The 19,765-nt window shown below is 37.3% G+C and overlaps 1 protein-coding gene across 1 annotated transcript in view; it reads left to right on the top strand.

Moving 5' to 3' along the window:
• ptprq (protein tyrosine phosphatase receptor type Q) overlaps positions 1–19,765 on the top strand; it is a 116,046-nt gene that overhangs the window by 38,065 nt on the left and 58,216 nt on the right. Inside the window, 9 exon segments of the mRNA XM_056478021.1 lie at positions 3,000–3,069; positions 5,724–5,923; positions 7,434–7,674; positions 9,693–9,821; positions 10,010–10,156; positions 13,362–13,522; positions 16,564–16,972; positions 18,675–18,836; positions 18,909–19,088. Of these exon segments, the coding sequence (XP_056333996.1) occupies positions 3,000–3,069; positions 5,724–5,923; positions 7,434–7,674; positions 9,693–9,821; positions 10,010–10,156; positions 13,362–13,522; positions 16,564–16,972; positions 18,675–18,836; positions 18,909–19,088 (1,699 nt within the window).

Consider the following 19,765-nt stretch of genomic DNA (forward strand, 5'->3'; position numbering starts at 1 on the left):
GAGTTACACATAGAGAATAACGTCTTTATTTCGGAATTATCATTCTTATTAAATACACTTGCATATGAAGTAAATCATACTTCAAAGCATTTACTGGGGCACTGGAGATTTTTACTGGGGCACGTGCCCCAGTATATTGGGTCTAGCGACGCCCCTGTACAGCATCATTCTATAATTTGTGGTCAGTTTGATTTCTTTAATGTCTATGAAAGATGCAGGCTGCTTATAATTATAAATCCTGCGCATCATTGGATTTGCTCTTCAGTGTTTGGACTCTCAGTAGTGATTATTAAACCACACTGAACTGAGCTCAACTGAACTGAATTTAAACACTACAAACTGAACTACACTGTTCCTATTTACTATGACCCTTTATGTGAAGCTGCTTTGACACAATCTACATTGTAAAAGCGCTATACAAATAAAGGTGAATTGAATTAAATTGAATTATAATTAATGACAAATGCTATGAAAACAGAAATATTGTAAAATATTGTTACAGTTTAAAATTCAGAGTCACATTCTCAAATCAGAAATCATTCTAATATACAGATTTGATGATCATGAAATATTTCAGATTGTTTATGACATTGAAAGCAGTTTTGATGCTGAATGTTATTCATTCATTCATTCTGTTATTCAAGATATTTATTTATGCAACTGACTTAAATATCCATTCATTCATTCTCTTTTCGGCTTAGTCCCTTTATTAATCTGGGGTCGCCACAGCAGAATAAACCACCAACTTATCCAGCATATTTTTTATGCAGCGGATGCCCTTCCAGCTGCAACCCATCACTGGGAAACATCTATACACTCTTACATTCACACACACACACTATGGCCAATTTAGCTTATTCAATTCACCCATACCGCATGTCTTTAGACTGTGGGGGAAACCGGAGCGCCCGGAGGAAACCACTCTGCTATTATTATTGTTAAACCCACGCCAACACGGGGAGAACATGCAAACTCCACACAGAAATGCCAACTGACCCAGCTGGGGCTCGAACCAGCGACCTTCTTGCTGTGAGGTGATCGTGCTACATACTGCGCCACCGTGTTGCCGCTTATTATTATAATAATAATTATTATTATTAATATTATTGTTGTTGTTGTTGTTTTATTATTATTATTATTATTATTATTATTATTATTATTATTATTATTATTATTATTATTATTATTATTATTATTATTATTATTATTATGAAAACCCTGAAATAATTTATTCATAGAAATTTCCCAAAAAAATGGACTGTATTTAAAACTGAAACCTTTTGCTACATTGTTACATACACAGTGCCTTACTAAATATCTTTGACTCTGTGATGCCCTTTGATTGTAAAATTCTTTTTTTGGACATATAAAAGAGATTTATTTAATGATTTATTTAAGATATTTAATGAATATCTTGTTGGTGGCTGTCAAAAAGAGCATTACCAAAAAATGGTTGTCACAAGAAAGTCCTACATTAAATGCATGGATGGAAATTACAATGGAAATGTAGAAAATGGAGAAAATTACTGCATTTGTAAATCGGAAAATGGAACAGTTTATTTCATTCTGGGCAAAAATGGACCACTTCTGCAACATCCCATAGACCTGACCTTTTCTGTTAGCTTAAAACTAGATGGATCACTCCCTACATGTACATAGCTTTGTCGATGATGTGTGTGTGTATGTATATCTTATTTCATTCATTTATTTATTTATTCTTTTTTTTTTAATTATGTGCCCCCCTTTTCTTATTTCATAAAAAAAAATAAATAAATTTGATTTAATTTTTTTATTATGTATAACATTAGTTTACATGCGCACAAAAAGGAAAGCATATATTGCTGAAAGAGAAAGTGGATGTACAGAATTTGTGCTTTTATTTGTGAGAGTATTCAGATGTGTGATCTCTGACATGTATCTGATGTAAGTGTACAACTATTTGAGTAGATAATTATAAAAAAGCATCACAATTCTGAGACAAAAGGTATAATTGTAATTTATAAGCTTGTAATTGCAAGAAAACAGTCAGAATAGTAGGATAAAAAATTATCTGATGATCTAAAACATTAAATTAGTGACATTGCAAAAAAAAAAGAAATCAATAAGGGGGCAAACAATTTTTCACACCACTGTTTATTTATTTATTAGGTTTGTGTGTGTGTGCGTGCGTGCGTGCGTGTGTGTGTGTTCAATGGCAGAAGCAGGCTATAGAAGTGTCCTGGAGCACGTATACCCTTCAATAACTCCCAACATCAAAACATAATGGAAATTTCTAGAGATTTCCAATTCCTTTCCACCTCTAAAGCACTGCAGACTTGCTGAATAATAGTGCAATATCCCACAGTTCAAGAGCTGAATTGCACTTTTCCCTAAAGACTTGCTGCTCTTGACCTTCTCCTTATTCCTGTAACCTCTATAAATGTATGAATACATTAATAAATTATGTTAGTAATATTACATCTACCGCATGTGTAGCATGCTGAAACCCCTTTACTTTGCCTTTTGCACTGTTTTGTCACCTCTAATGAAGCAGCAGCCAATATGATGAGTGCAAAACCAAAAACAGGGTTTGTTAAACTCTATAGAGAAGGTCCAGCGTTCAGCAGACATTACTGGATTAACTGTCCGTGGGAAAGTTGCCAGTGGCCTCTATTCCATTGATCCCGCTCAATAATTTATCAACGGTGAATAATTCATCTCCAACAGAGAACTCAGGATCCACAAGGGATCTCTGTTTTCCCTCATTTGTCTCATGAATTCATTGGCCGGGTACACGGTGAACTCTGAATTGACTTTTTGTGCGAGCGTGTGTTTGTACGTGTGACAGTGTTTGATGGCTCTGTTGTGTGCAGTGGATCGTCTTGCATTGAAATCTTCATTCAGTGTGTTTATGTAACCACCTCTGCTAAGTCATGGTGATAAATCAAGCAGACGTTATTATGCTGTGTGCTGGTTTGAGTATATTGGTTTTTTAAAAGCTTTTTTTTTTCTGTCTGTAGGTTGCGGCAGTGAATAAAGCAGGAGTTGGACCATTTAGCCAGTCTCTGTACTACAAAACAGCAGAAGCCCGTAAGGAGCATTCATGTGCTTTATTCAACCCCCCTAGTGATCTTCGTTGGTGTGTAAAGATGACTTCAAAGACTTAGACCTCATTTACTAAGAATTGCGTATGCTTTTCGTAGTTATACACACATTTAAACTTCTCACAAAAATGTTCCGCGTGTGTGTGCCATGAGTTTTTCTTATGCCTCATTTACACTATCAGCGACTTTGTAGCTGCCTGTCGCTTTGGGTGGTGACCTGCTGCAAATGCTGCAAATACAACCGGCCTCTGTGCGAGCTGAGAGAGGATCACGTGAGCTCTACTGATGCTCCTATTGGCTGTCTCTCAAGAAAGTCGCTTTTCATTTGCATGAAGTTGAAGGATTCTCAACTGTGTCGTGCAGCTTGACATGCCCACCTGGTCGCCAATAGTCACTCTTGTAGACGGAGGTCACTGCTGAAATGAACGGTCGCTTGTTGCTTTGCCACTGCGAGTCGCTCGTAGTGTGAATGAGGCTTTAAACTGGTTCTTCTGTAGAACTGTAAGCTGTAAGCAACGGTCGTCCATTGGGCTTCATCAGGCCGTTGGCATACCTGTCAACATTAGGATCTAAAAATATGGTATACTCCCCCCAACAACCCCCCTTATCCCCCTCCCCCCCAAAAAAGCCTCAAAATACTCAAACCTACCCAGAAGAACTCCCAAAATGACCCCACACTCCTTAATCTGTAAATTCAGAGCAGTTTCATTGTATATAAGCCTAGTTGAAGCCATTACAAATATAGGAAGGAAATTAGCTTGGAATGATAGAATACACAACAGACATTAGAAAATTGGAAATAAAATAAAAGGGTTAGGCTATTCAAATCAATGGCCTTTACAGAAAAGTCATAAAATCTCGTTCACTTTTTATTCACTGTATTTAAATATTGACTAAAGTTACTCTAGTTATTTAGTCAAGAGCAGCGAATCTCTCATTTTGATGCACTGTTTTGTTTGATAACAAACGCAGGTCTGTGTAAGTCTACAGCACGGAGAATACAATCAGCCTCTGAGTGAGCTGAGAGAGGATCACGTGAACTCTACTGGTGCTCCTATTGGCTGTCGCTCAAAGTCGCACTTCATTTGCATGAAGTTGAAGAATTCTCAATTTTGTCGCATCACTCGATACGCCCACCTGGTCACCAACGGTCGCTCACATAGACGGAGGTCGCCGGAAGTCGCTCACACGCTCACAGTCGTTGCTTTGCCACTGCGAGTCGCTCGTAGTGTGAATGAGTCCTTAAACTGGTTCTTCTGTAGAACTGTAAGCTGTAAGCAACGGTCGTCCGTTGGGCTTCAACATTGGGGTGTAAAAATATGGGATACTCCCCTTATCCCCCTACCCCAAAAAAAAAACTCAAACCTACCCAGAAGAACTCCCAAAATGACCCCACACTCCTTAATCTGTAAATTCAGAGCAGTTTCATTGTATATAAGCCTAGTTGAAGCTGTAACAAATATGGGGAGGAAAATAGCTTCAAACGATAGAATACACAACAGACATTAGAAAATTAGAAATAAAATAAAAGGTTTAGCCTATTAAAATCAATGGCCTTTACAGAAATTAAATCAAGTCATAAAATCTCATTCACTTTTTATTCACTGTATTTAATACTTATTAAAGCTACTATAGTTATTTAGTGAAGAGCAGCAAATCTCTCATTTTGATCTACTGTTTTGTTTGAAAGAAGAGGTGTCCCTTTAAGAATCCACAGATCTACAATGAAAGCACTCGATTACTTTCGTAACGGTTTATGCTCATTTAAGACAAAATTATTTGTTAAAAATAAAACACGCTAGGACGGACATTTTTACATTTCATCAAGTGTATTTGTTTAAAAACACACCCAAATCCAAAAGTGTCCACTTTTGCTCCTGGAGCAGTGTCTTTATCACTATGGAGCGCGTCCATCAGTCAGCAATGTTACATGAATTGATTGATGCACCATATGAAGGGTGACGGTTGATGCATAACTTTAATGGAAATAAAGTGAATGTGGCAGTTTTAATATTAATTTCAACGTGCTTTCAAGCCAAAATAAAGCGAAAGCATAACTCTCTTGAACAGCTCTTGCAATCGGCACTTTGATGCTACGTTCACTTTTCATAGAAAGAATTAAAAATATGGTAAAAATACGGGAAAATACTTAAACGAGATGATAGAATGGTAAAATATGGGAGGATCCCAGCAAAAACGGGAGAGTGAACAGGTGTGACCATTGGTCTTGCAAGTTGGTTTGGTGTGTTCTTCACGTCGACTGTGACTCAAAGCAAAAACACCAGTCATAGAGCATGTACTTTTACCAATGCTAATTAAATTGAGGTTTAATATTCATTAATTAGATCATAAACCTGTCCATTTCATGCACTCTTCTGCGTTTCTGAATGTCTGGTATTTAAATGTTTCTGTCGTCTCCCATTTGGTGCAGACAGACAAATTGCTGTCGCTGGAAGCTTGTCATGTGTTGTTAGGACACAGTGCTATGGTGTTTTTTGACCAAATAAACAGCCTTGGAGAGCTCAGAATGTTGCTTAAAATATGTTCAAAAATATAGTGAAGAAATTACAAATTGATGCACAGCAACTGCTCGTACAGGACGTAATGTTTTGACCGATGTGTTTATATTGAATCTCACAGCCCCTGGTTTGGTGTCGAATCTCACAGCGTTTGCTGAGGATCACACATCAGTCATTGTGACCTGGTTTCTCCCTGTACGTATTAATGGCCTCATCACTAAGTTTGCAGTGAAAGTCAAGCATGCTCGAACAGGCCAGATCGTCCGCACGAAGGAACTCAATGCCGAGGACATCATGAATGGAGCTTTGCCTCACTGCAACGTACGTCTTGATTTGTTTATGTCACACTGGGCCACAAAAACAAGTCTCATAGATGTCAATTTTTGAGAATTGAGATTTATCCATCATCTGAAATTTGATTAAATATGCAGGATACTATAGTTGCACAGTCATGTACTTTGTCAGGACAGGAATATATTTGGCCCAGATACAACTATTTGAAAACTATCTGAGAAAATACTGAGAAAATTGTGTTTAAAATCCAAATTAAGTTCTCTGCAATGCACATTGGCAATCAAAAATGGAGTTTTGATGTATTTATTATATTGTTGGAAAATATACAACCCCAAATCAGAAAAAGTTGGGACAGTATGGAAAACGCGAATAAAAAAGAAGGTAATGATTTCTAAATTTACTTTGTCTTGTATTTCATTGCAGACAATATGAACACAAAATATCTCATGTCAACTTCATTTCATTTATAAATATACATCCTTTCCTGTCAGTCAGACATGCAACACATTCCAAAAAAGTAGGAACAGGAGCAATTTAAGGCTAGTAATCAGGTAAACTGGTTAAATAATGATGTGATTTGAAACAGTTGATGTCAACAGGTGATTGTTATTATGATTTGGCACATAAACAGGATCCAAGGTCTAGTCCTTTAGGAGCAAAGATGGGCCGAGGATCGCCAGTTTGCCAACAAATACGTGAGAAAATTATTGAAATGTTTAAAATCAATGTTCCTCGAAGAAAGATAGCAAGACATTTGGGTATTTCACTTTCAACAGAGCATAACATAGTTAAAATATTCAAGGAATCTGGAGTAATTTCAGTGCATAGAGGACAAGGGTGCAAGCCAAAGCTGAACAACCATGATCTCTGATCCCTCAGGCAGCACTGCATTAAGAATCATCATTCATCTATAAGCGAAATCTCTTCATGGGTTTAGGACTACTGGAGCAAACCTTTGTCAAGTACCACAATACATAGTTACATCCACAAATACCAGTTAAAACTGTACTCTTTCAAAAGGAAGCCCTATGTTAACAGTGTCCAGAAGCGCCGTCGACTTCTCTGGGCTCGGAGGCATTTTGGATGGACCAATTTGGTGCACTGTGGTCAGATGAATCACTATTTCTCGTATTTTTGGGAAAAATGGTTGCAGCTTTAATGCTTTTTTATGTGTTCCAAGAATCAAAATTGGAATATGTTTATTAAAAAAAATCATGAGGAACACATTAAATAATGTCTACATTACAATGCAAAGTTTTTAATAAAAAATTTAGAAATCACTTCTTTCTTTTTTATTTGCGTTCCAACTTTTTCTAATTTGGGCTTTGTACAAAATATTTTCACCGATCAAGATCTTTACTTAATATTGTAATGATATTGCCATAAAAAAGTGAATATTTTTGACCAATACAATGTATTTTTGCAATTTTGCAGTCTCAAGTCACATATTTAAAGTGATACAGAAGAAACCAAAGTTGTGCATGCATTGATCTATAAATTTTTTATAATTAATTGTTGTGCATTAATGTGATTTTAGGATGCAGCAGATATTTTATCCCGTGGGACTCCGAGTCCATCCCAGACTTCCCAGCTAACATCTGCTGTGTTGCCCACGATTACGCTGTCAGCAGTTCCACCTGCCTCCATCTGGAGTGTACCAATCAGTGTGAAGATTGACGAGCTCCGCCCCTACACTCCTTATGTGTTTGAAGTCTCCGCCTTCACCAGTGACGGGGAGGGGCAGATCGCCAGCACTATGGTCCGCATGCCAGAGGCTGGTTAGTGTTCATACACTTAACTCTCTCTTCTAAAGTTTGGAGTTTGAAAAATATATTTCTTTTATTCAACTAGTGTGATTCATTTATTTAAAGAAAAAAAAAAGAAGGAAAAACTGAAAGCATTTTAGATTTTTTCACTTTTGTGAGATTGAAATGTCTTTTTTATCTTGGGTAATGTTTTTTTACTATTTTTATTTTGAGATTGCCATGCATATATTCTAGATACTTACATGTCATTAACAAGTGAATGAATAATTAATATTGATAATAATAGGAAATGTTTTATAAACAACAAATCAGCAAATTGTAATGAATGATTGTTTGACATTCAAGACTGAAGGAATTGATTACATGTTAATATACATTTAAATACAAATCTGTTCATTTAAAGGGCACCTATTATGAAAATAATCTTTTGTAAGCTGTTTGGACAGAACTGTGTGTAGGTATAGTGTGTTCACAGTCATATTGGGGTAATATAAAGACAATAAGTTTTTTTTTTTTTATTAATTTCTTAAAGTTGGAATAGGATCCAAATCCCTCCCATTTTGAGGCCCACTGCAACGTGACGTAGGAGTGCGGTTTCACCACCCACTGAATTGATTGACAGCCACGTATTAACATGTCTCCGTAGTAACGTGTATAATCATATCAACAAGACAGGACCTGCGCAAAGCAACTCGGATTGAAAGATCTGTTCAGCTCTCTGTGATCATCAATCATCAAATGTGAACAAGAATGAGTTTTACAAGTTTAAAACAGTGCATGTTTGTAATGAATTACAGAGATTTCACCGTCTTTACTTTATCAGCACAGCCAGTCAGTACAATTATAAAAGAAGATGCTTCAATCCCGGTTTGTGGACATTAAATCAGGTTTATTTTGTACATTAACATAATGGATATCCATACAGCAGTGGATATTAACGTGTATCCTGTATCACATTTGCCGTGCAAAAACATGCTGCTGTGTGTGTGTGTGTGTGTGTGTGTGTGTGTGTGCGTGCGTGCGTGTGTGCGTGCGTGCGTGCGTGCGTGCGTGCGTGCGTGCGTGCGTGCGTGCGTGCGTGCGTGCGTGTGTGAACTTTGTAACGACATTGTGGTTGACTCATCGAAAGTCTTGAATTAACTCCACAACAAATAATCATTGGTTCTTACTGTAGTACTGTCAAGTTCTTACTGTAGTATTTCTCACAAACGTTACGTTTGAGATCTGCTTCCTTCGTGTCTGTCACTGTGCTGTTTATCTGATGCAGCCGAGGCGGAGATTGAGCCACACTCTGACAGGCACGTGAGAACAGTGGGTGGGGAGAACTAGCATTAAAGGCACAGGCAACAAAAACTGCTACTTAGTGTTCATAGCAGAAAATTAAAATATTCTGAAAGGTATAATAAATAATCTGATGGGTATCAAACTTTACTCAAACTTTACTCACACATTATGGAGACACAAAAGACTTCTCTTAAATCTTGAAAAAGGAGTAAAATAGGTGGCATTTAAATTGTAAAACAAAAAAAAACACAATATAAAAAATACTATATTTGTATAAATAGTCTTGGTTGAGAATAAAATACATTTTGCAAAACATTTAAAGTTTCAAACTCCAAATTGACATTTAAAATCATATTTTTTTTCCTGATCTGTACTTTTTATATACAATTTATAATCATGTAAAATGTTATTCTATTTTGAACTATTAAATATATTACTGTGGTTGACTAATGGGAAAAGCCTTGTAGCTGCATGTGAAACACAGTGACAAAAATGTTAATAGTTTTTATTTCACAATTATAGCACCATTTTAAATTTAAAAATTTAAACCATTTACTATTAAACATATAAACCAGCACCATTTACTATTTTAAATATGCCTGACAAGAAATATAAAACTATGGTTACACTGAAGACCATTTAATGGGTGTCTTCTGATGATTCTTTTTCATTAATTTTTGTTTTTGCATTATTTTTTTATTTATGTTTACACTTTAATTGTTGCTTAAAAAGTATTTGTGTTGCAGCCCCTGAAGACCCACCGCAAAATGTAGTTTTAAGAAACATCACTTCTAAATCTGTGTCTCTAACTTGGGAGCCTCCAAAGATCACCACGGGACGCTTCAGTTACGTTATCCAGCTTCACAGCTCTGAAGGTAACCTTTACTAGCGTCAGTTTAGTCCATTTACAGTAACAATTATACCATCAGAGAGACATCACGTCACTAAATACTCCTAAACTACCTAAACCATAGTGGAGTTTATAAAGTGGTGTGACATTACATGTAGCACATTCAAAGCACATGCACTGATTGTTTGTTATTAATGCATCTGTGTGTTTCAGGGTTGATTAGTGAGAACAGCACAATCGATCAGATGTTTATTTATACTGGACTGACTCCATACACACAATACTACATCCATGTGATGGCCAAATCAGCAGGTGCCACAGGACCAGCAGCAGTGATCAACATTACAACACTAGCAGAAGGTAAAATATATATACAGTGTCCAAATTTTGGATTTTAAAATAAAACCTTCAATGGGATCCAGTACAATGAGATATGCATGTCTGGGGTTTATTTTTTGCCGCATTAGTCGGTACCAAAGGCAAAATTTTATGTATTGTAAGAAAATTAAGATGTTTCCTTTGTATTCCTCATGTTGTGGGGACCAAATGGCCCCAAAAGTATAGCAATATAAGTACATTTTGACCTTGTGGGGACATTTTTTGATCCCTTTGAGTAAAATGGCTCATGAATCACACAGAATGAAGTTTTCTGAAAATGTAAAAATGCAGATTTCCTTTGAGGGTTGATTTTAGGGGTAGAGGGATAGTTCCCTGTACAGTAAAAAAATACATCTTTGGAAAGTCCTCATAAAGATACAGTAGCTGTAAAAGAGAGAGTGTGTGTGTGTGTGTGTGTGTGTTTGTGTGTGTGCGTGTGTGCGTGTGTGTGTGTGTGTGTGTGTGTGTGTGTGTTTGTGTGTGTGTGCGTGTGTGCGTGTGTGTGTGTGTGTGTGTGTGTGTGTGTGTGTGTGTGTGTGTGTGTGTGTGTGTGTGTGTGTGTGTGTGTGTGTGTGTGTGTGTGTGTGTGTGTGTGTGCGTGTTTGTGTGTGTGCGTGTGTGCGTGTGTGTGTGTGTGTGTGTGTGTTTGTGTGTGTGTGCGTGTGTGCGTGTGTGCGTGTGTGTGTGTGTGTGTGTGTGTGTGTGTGTGTGTGTGTGTGTGTGTGTGTGTGATTCTGTGATCATAGAATTACAAAATTCTAAATAGGGACTGCAAAGAAGACATGTAGACTATTGGCTCTCATTTAGCAAATTTGTTACAAGTCCTGCTTTTTTTTGTTTGTTTATTTGTTTTTCTTTACCACAAGGCCGTATATCGGCCGTATTACTTGCACCGATTCACCTGGGGTAAGGACTTTCCTCCAACCTGGAGATGTCAAACCACCTTTTTCCAGTGGAGCACCATGGCCTCGGACTTGGAGATGGTGATTCTCTTCCCAGCTCTGTCACACTCTGCAGCAAACCGCCCCAGTGCATGCTGAAGGTTTGTGTTAGATGAAGCCAACAGAGCAGCATCACAGCCCTGCCAGAGCCCAACATGCACTGGAAACAAGTCTGAATTATTGCAGGCAATGCGAACCAAACTCCTGCTCTGTTTACACAGGGACGAGACAGCCCATAACAGAGTGAAGTCAAAGCTCTCGATGTACCAGTCACTTTACGTTCCTACTCTCACCTATGGTCATGAGCTTTGAGTCATGCTCGAAAGGACAAGATCTCGGATACAAGCGGCCGAAATGAGTTTCCTTCTCAGGGTGGCAGGGCGCACCCTTATAGATAGGGTGAGAAGCTCTGTCACCAGGGAAGAGCTCGGAGTAGAGCCACTGCTCCTCCACATCGAGAGAAGTCATCTGAGGTGGCTCGGGCATCTCGTTCGAATGCCTCCTGGACACCTACCTAGGGAGGTGTTCCAGGCATAACCCACTGGAAGGAGACCTCGGCGAAGTCCCAGGACACACTGGAGGGACTATGTCTCTCGGTTGGCCTGGGAACGCCTCTGCATCTTCCCGTAGGAGCTGAAGGAAGTGCATGGGGAGAGGGAAGTCTGGAGTTCTCTCCTTCCTGCTGCCCCCATGACCAAGAAAAGCGGATGAAAATTAATGAATGAAGTCTTCTGCAGTATTTGTGATAATTGGGATGCAATTCAACAGATGATTCATTGGACAAATCTACCTTCTGCAACTACTACAAATGATCAACTAGAAGTCAAGTTATTATTATTTTGTGCTCTTACAACTGGGATTGATGACAAGACTTTTGTCAGGTAGTGTACGCTGTTCTGCAAAAACACCCACAGCTGAGCATTTCTAGAACAGCTCTCAAAACACTTCGGTGTACACCGTACATCTTCAAACAATCACCTCTGTGGGTTTGTGCAACAAGTAAGACTTGAATTACTGAATTTATTTTAGAAAGCTCAGAATCAACTCCATTCTTTGGCATGCAGTAACTATTTTTTTTATATAGCTTGATCTTTTTACATTCACAAGAAGGTTTTTTACCCTAATAGCTTTATTACCCGAAAACCCTAATATCTGAAAAAGCAAAAATAGTGGCACTTTCAGTTTAAGCGAAGCCACATTCCCTTTATGGAAACGTTATTACCTCAAACATACAAAAAACTTGCTTAACCAAATGAACTTGTGCTGACTGCAATTTAAAGAAGTCCTTATTCACTTTAGACACCTCTGATGTAGAATTGCTTTTGTTTTGCTCCTCTTTTTTTTATATCACCCAGCAAGTCTACAAATTCATCTTTATATTCTGCAACAGTGGAGAATTAATGGCTTGTTTAGTCATGGAAAGACAAGCAACCAGTCATGATTGATTGATGGTTTTGTGTGTTTTCTGTGAATGCTTGATGGTGACATTGTGAAGCGTGTCATAGAAAACAATTAATTTTGTGACTCATCTGTATGGAGAAGCTCCTCCCAAAAGGCTCGGGGAATAAGTGTTTGTGACTTCTCTAGTGTTCATACTCCAGGGTCAAAATAAGCGAGGGTTACAAATGAGATTTATATTTTGCTGGACTGGGTGTAATTACTTCTGTCTGCAAAATCCGCTATCTCTAATTATACCTTTAATTGGGTTAATTTAGCTGGAGGAAATGACTTTTTTCATGCCGAGCCAGTTGGCTCCGCGTTAGTGAATGCTCATTAAATGCACAGAAAAACAAGAAAGGTTATTTGTTCATTTAGGGTTGCTTTTATCTAAAATTAGATTTCGGTTAAAGGCCTCAAAGCATCCGCTGCCGAAAATGTGCGATAAATAAAGAGCGGCCTTTTTCTCAGCACTGGATTGTATAGGAAAATTTATCAGCTGCTCTCTCTAATGGACTTTGGGTGTGCACATTAAAAATATTTTGGTCATATACATTCATTCGTTTATTCAGTCAGTCATTCATTCATGCGTTCATTCATCCATTGATTCATACTTACGCAAGGAAGGATTAAATATATATATATATGTATGTATGTATGTATGTATGTATGTATGTATGTGTGTGTGTGTGTGTAAATATATATTTCGTTTACTGCAAGGTGTGTGTGAATATATATATATTTATATAAGTATACGGCAAGGTGTGTTCATACTTGTGTGTTTTTGTGTGTATTTATTTCCATGTCAGCCCCGAGCGCTGTGTCTCATCTGAAAGCAGAGGCTGTGGACTCCACATCAGTCCGTCTGTCCTGGAGATCCCCGATCCAACCCAACGGACTGATCACTCACTATCGCATTCTGGTGCTGTACCACGGTACACTTGTACAGGACATCACCCTGAGAGGACAGGTGACGCACAATAAACTACACAATATTTCTGATTTATTTATTATTTATTTTTATCAGAATGAGTTAAATCTTATTTTTGTGCCTGTAAAAAGACACTTCAGTATTGATATCGCAATATGTGCATAAGCAATAGTCACATCACAGGATATTATAACCGGCATTATAAATGAGCAGGAGCTTCTATTATTTTAGTTATTAATATTATTTAAGATACAGATCAGAGCAAACTATTTCCTAACTATTAAAGGGCAAACTCCCCATACATCTTGTTTTGATGTCCTTCAGGGGGATCTAGCGTTAATTAGGGGGGTCAGACCCCCCCCCCCCCCCCCCCAAACCCCCTTGTAATTCTCACACTGCGTTCAACCATAAAGTAAACAAAATGCGTGTTTTTATGGCCTAGGACAGTGTGTGAGCATGCCAACCTGATTTCACCAGGTAGGACCTGTTCCTGCATTAACATCTATGCTGATCCTGGAACAACAGTCCAATCAGCCAATCAGATTTAAGACATATGTTTACCGTTTATGTTAAGTTTAGGCTTACGGTTAGGTTTATGCACTTCTACATGATTGTTATCCAACTATTATTGCCCTCTGATTTTGAGAATACTTTACAGTTATGGTTGGGTTTAGGGGTAGGGAATAGGTGTGAATTACATTTTCCAACAAAAATGATGTTCCAGGATTAACATAGATATTAATTCAGGATTGCATCGTACTTGGAAAAATAATGACGTGCCTGTGAATATTTCAAGTCAGTTTAAAGTATTCAGGCATAAGAAATTACATTTGTAACTTTAAGAAAGATTAATCATATTTGTGTATATATATTTGATGAAGACTATACAGTGTTATTTTACATTTAATTATTAGATATGTGTATCTGAAAATCCAGAAAAATCATAAATCACTGTGTATTTTATTTGTATAATATCATTGCCCTAATGTATTTATCAGTGTTTGTTAATGGTTTATTATATTTCTTGTAAAATTTCTATTTATTATATAATATATATAAAATATATTTCTGAAATTGTGAATATATTAGTATATAATAATTTAATAATACTATCTGGTGAAATTATTCTCAGTATCGCAATATATATTGTATAAAAATATAATATTGCAATGTCAGTTAAATAAAATATTGCAATGTCAGTATCGTCCAGCCCTTGATCAGAATATAAGTTCTTTTCACTTTCAGTCTTGTTAAAAATATTACATCACTTATGAATGATTAAATACAAAGTTGATAGTTGTTATTAAGGTTTGTGCTGTTTACAATTATTACATTGGAATTGAGAAAAGATTTGAGGCCTCATGTATCAATGCTGCGATTTTACGCCAGATTTTACGCTCACGTTTGGATTTACTAAGGATGAAATTAACGTGAGAATGTGCGTTGGTCCACGCCAACTTTATGTCTGGCGTACATGCATTTCTTGTGTGTGTTTGTTTTATTTCCATTGGTGACTCCAAGAGGCAATTATGTTAAATTGCACACTACAAAGCATCTTTGAGCCGTGCAATGGCAGCTGTATGGGACGGCATTATCCGCATGTCTAGCAGGTATATAAGGTTTCCATACCATGCAGTTGACCAGCCAAACATTGAAGCGCAATTTGCAGCGATGGCTGATTTTCCCAATGTAATCAGAACGATCGACTGCACGCACATTGCTATAAAGGCGCCATCTGAAGTAGAATTTGCATACGTGAATCGGAAACATTTCCATTCAATGAATGTGCAAATAATATATGATGCTCAAATGCGCTTAGCATAATACACACACTTATTAATGATTCCTACTTGTCTTCCTCGTGATGAAGAGTAGGCAAAATCTGATATGTAGTGGGAGAAAAACGAAGAATGAGTTCATCAGATGCTGGATTCGAACCGGGTTCATGATCGATCGTGTCAAAACATGTTGCCATGCGCTTTACAAGCTACGCCACTCACGCTGCTGTTTACTGCTCTCTTTAGTTATGTTGTCTCTGTCAATCAAACGGTGATGGGAGGGAATCACTCAACTAGCTCATTCCAATGAGGTGTGCTATATGCACTTAGTCTAAATAGACACTACAAAATTTTACACCTTTACATCAGACCATTTCTTTTTTAATTCACTCACAGTGCGATGTTCAGACCCCACTGCGTTAACCGCGTCAGCTAAACTCTCCCACTCTATTTTTTTTTCTTTTGTTATTAATTCTGGAGGACAAACTTGCAAATAACACAGTTTTTCTCCGGTCTACCTCCGAACAGAGCACCTGCAATCCACAATCTGTTCAACGTTTTGCCATACATTTTTTAGTTGGTTTTGCCAAAGTAGAGTCATTACCATATTTATACGGGGGAGGAGGCAGGGAGGGGTTTTGCGCTTATGCACGTGCGCTCAGTTTCACGTTAATTCGGATGTACAAAGACAATATGTGTGGGATTCCGCATACGCAGTGTTTCATACATCTGAATTTTTTACTGCGTTCGCACATTTACAGCTTTGTGCGTACGCAATGTTTTAGTATGAATTCAACGCAAGTCTTCGAACATGAGGCCCCTGGAGTCCCAAAATTAAAACTAGATAAAATATATATAATATATGAAATTATATATAATTCAGGAACGAAATGTTGTGTCTCGCAGGACAATGGTGCTACATAAATTTATCATAAATACAAACACAACACTGAATAAAAAAAACCTATGCATAACTAACACATACACATAAGACAGGCTATACAAGTACTTTTACATGAGACTGAACAATGTTGTGTAGGGGTTGGATGAGATTTCAAAGGGGGGTAAATTGACTGGAGTTTAGGGCTCTAACAGCCTGTGGACCCCTTAACTCCAGTCAACTTACCCCCTCTGAATGTGTGCACCTGTAAGTAAACATATTTAACTTGAATACTGACTTAATTGAATCACTTTAAATCATCATATCAGCCGTAATCATTAATAAATAAATTAAAATTTATACTGGTATATGTTCACTTGGTGTTCGTGTTGACGTGCATGTGCAATGTTATTGTGTTACAGAATCCCCTTTCTCCACTTCGTCGCAATGCAAGGTCACTTGACTTCACCACAGCATCTGTGTTTACTCTGACCTCACATGAAACATTTTCCACTCTGGGTCGTGATTTTACCAACACTGATGCAGAACCAGCATCTGCCCTTCCTCTGACCCCGAGCACCCCACACACTCCTCCACCGTGGCTCACAGTGACCCACGGCAGAACCGATGCATCTGTTACCACAGAGACTGAAGCTGCAACTGAAGACCTGACGACTAAACACCCACCTGTCACTCCAGGCACTGACCAATCATCAGCTGTGAACATAAGCCCCTCCCACCCACATCGCATCACCAGGTCGACTGGCTCAGACTCCACCCAGCAGGAGACCAACCCTCCAATCAGTGCTGCCACCACCATCGGCATAGAGAGTAAAATAACTCTGACGACTTTTAGTTGAAGTCAGAATTATTAGCCCCCCTGTATATATTTTTTTCCCAATATCTGTTGAATGGAAAGAAGATTTTTTTTTCAACATTTCTAAACATAATAGTTTTAATAACTCATTTCTAATAAATGATTTCTTTTATCTTTGCCATGATGACAGTAAATAATATTTTAAAGGCTTAACTAGGTTAATTAGGCAAGTTGGGCAAGTTAGCTTAATTAGGCAAGTCATTGTAAAATAATGTTTTTTTCTGTAGACAATCAACAGAAAATATTGCGGGCTAATAATATTGACCTTAAAATGGTATTAAAAAAATTAAAAACTCCTTTTATTCTAGCTGAAATAAAACAAATAAGTTTCTCCAGTAGAAAAAATATTATAGGAAATACTGTGGAAAATTCCTTGCTCTGTTAAATATCATTTAATAATACAAAAAGATGTTAAACATCTGTTGAACATCATCATAATAATACGATTACGAACAGACATGTGCTGCTGGGATTTTGAACAATTTTATTAAGCCTGTTTTCTCGAACAACTGTTGTATTTCCAATAACGTGGAATAACGTTATACCCATATTTTAGTTTTACTCTCCATGCGTAGTTGTTATTCAAATCTAAACAGTGATAGAGATCAATGTTGTCATAACGCTACCTTCACTAATATATGGAGCCAATGTGCCCTCTGTGGAACAATTTAAAAAAATGGTCAAGCCATTTTGCAACAAAAAGGGTCACACATACTTGAGAAGAAGACATAAAGTCGTTTAAGTAAGAGTTTAAGGTTTTGTGGTTTGGTTAGAATATCACTGTTAAAAGGACAATCATAATAAGTAGCAGGGTTAGTAATAAATGGGGGGTTTTAGCTGTTTGACCGACAAATCCAAGATAAGGAGGCAAAATACAAATTATTTCAGTCCTTGCTGTAGTCTTTGACCTAATGTCAGTGGTTTGTTACTCAATTCATATTTATTTATGTAATGTATTTTCTTAATAAACTAAATAATACAACAAGTAATTTGAATAATATAAAATGTATTAACGTTAATACAATTAAAGACAAAATGAAACAAATTGAACCAAAGCTAAATTATACTTTGAGAAATACTAAAAAACTTTTGGTGTAACAAATTGCAGTAATTTAAAAGGTTGGTTCAAAGTATATATTTTTTTAGTGTAGGGTAATTATGTTTACAAGGCAAGTCATTGGACAACAGTGGCTTTTTCTGTAACCGATCAAAAAATGATTTCTTAAAGGGGGCTAAAATAATTTACTGCTAATAAACTGCTTTTATTCCAGCCAAACTAAACAAAAGAAGACTTTCTATAGAAGATTAAATATAACAGGAAGTATGTGGGGAAAATGCCTTGCTCTGTTAAACATCTCTTGGGAAATATTTGAAAAATAATATAAAGTTCACAGGAGGGCGAATAGTTTTGTTTTCAACTGCAAATAAGTGTATACATATATCAAAACCTACATAAAACAAACAGTTTAATTAAATGTAAATATTAATGATAGTATTAAATAATTTTTGCGCCAGATCAAAGTTTGTAATGTGATTGAGTTACATGAGATTCAGTGTTTACTGAAGATTTAGTTAGAGCAAACCATTATGAACCACGGTCATTGTTGATCCCTGTTATCTGTGTTCTGATTCTGTGTGCTGTTTTTTGACTGACAGTCCTACCAGCCACTGAGGTGTCAGCAGACCTGTCATCTGATCAAATCACGCATGTGGTTCGAAGATTGAGTCCATTCACTGAATACCAATTTAGTGTGTCTGCAAAAAACATCATTGGGGAAGGACCTTCCACCGAAGTTACAGTGAAAACAAATGAACAGGGTAAACATCTTCAGTTGTCTGAGCAGAATTAAAGCAGTTATGCATTAAATAACTGCAGTGTTTTCCCCATAGTGCCCAGCTCTGTTCAGAATGTGTCCTATCAGAATCTGACGTCCACATCCATCCGTGTTTCATGGGAGCCGCCGCTGAACCCTAACGGCAAGATAACTCACTATGCTGTGTATGCACAAAATCTGCTTACAAACCAGGAGTTACGACAGATGACGGACACCACCACTGCTGTGCTCACAGGTAAAACACGCACTATTTAAACATAAACACACATTGTTTAGTAGTCAGATCTGATCACTAGTGCTACTGTTTTTAATACTACAGACCTTTTTCTTGGAACGCAAAATTACCCATTATGCTTTGCGTGTATGCGCAAGGAGAATGCTAAAAACTTCCGGTCGTCAGCTGATGCTTGTGAACAGTGACATTTGGACAGCTTTGAAACGATAGTTTCAAGCATTTATCTTCTTTAAACTGATACTGCTGTCGATCAGCACCACCTCCTGGACTGATCATTTAAAAAAATGAGTTCTAATGGGATGGAAAACAACTGCTGTGTGGCATTTTCCCCCTCGTTGTCAGATGGCATCTTCTGCTGTTTAAATGAAGCCTTGTCATCGCTAAAGTCACCTGTTCTGTCCCACTAGCTCACTGATTTAATAACTGTGACAAAGTGAAAATAAAATGACATTTTGAAATGACAGAAAAACACAAACCCTGGTAAATACAACACACTAAATGAAACATAAACAGCAATTAGAATGAGACCGCAACATTAGAATGAACAGCAAATCAGCCAGCAGAGTATCAGTACCGAACTTTTATTGGTCATTTTTGTAAATTGCATGACTTACATACCTGTTAAGTTTCGTGCTAGTAATCTGGTTGCTCTATAATGCAGTGAAGTATTGCCTGTG

This window comes from Danio aesculapii, chromosome 18 (genome assembly GCF_903798145.1).
Source record: "Danio aesculapii chromosome 18, fDanAes4.1, whole genome shotgun sequence".
Classification (NCBI taxonomy): Eukaryota; Metazoa; Chordata; class Actinopteri; order Cypriniformes; family Danionidae; genus Danio; species Danio aesculapii.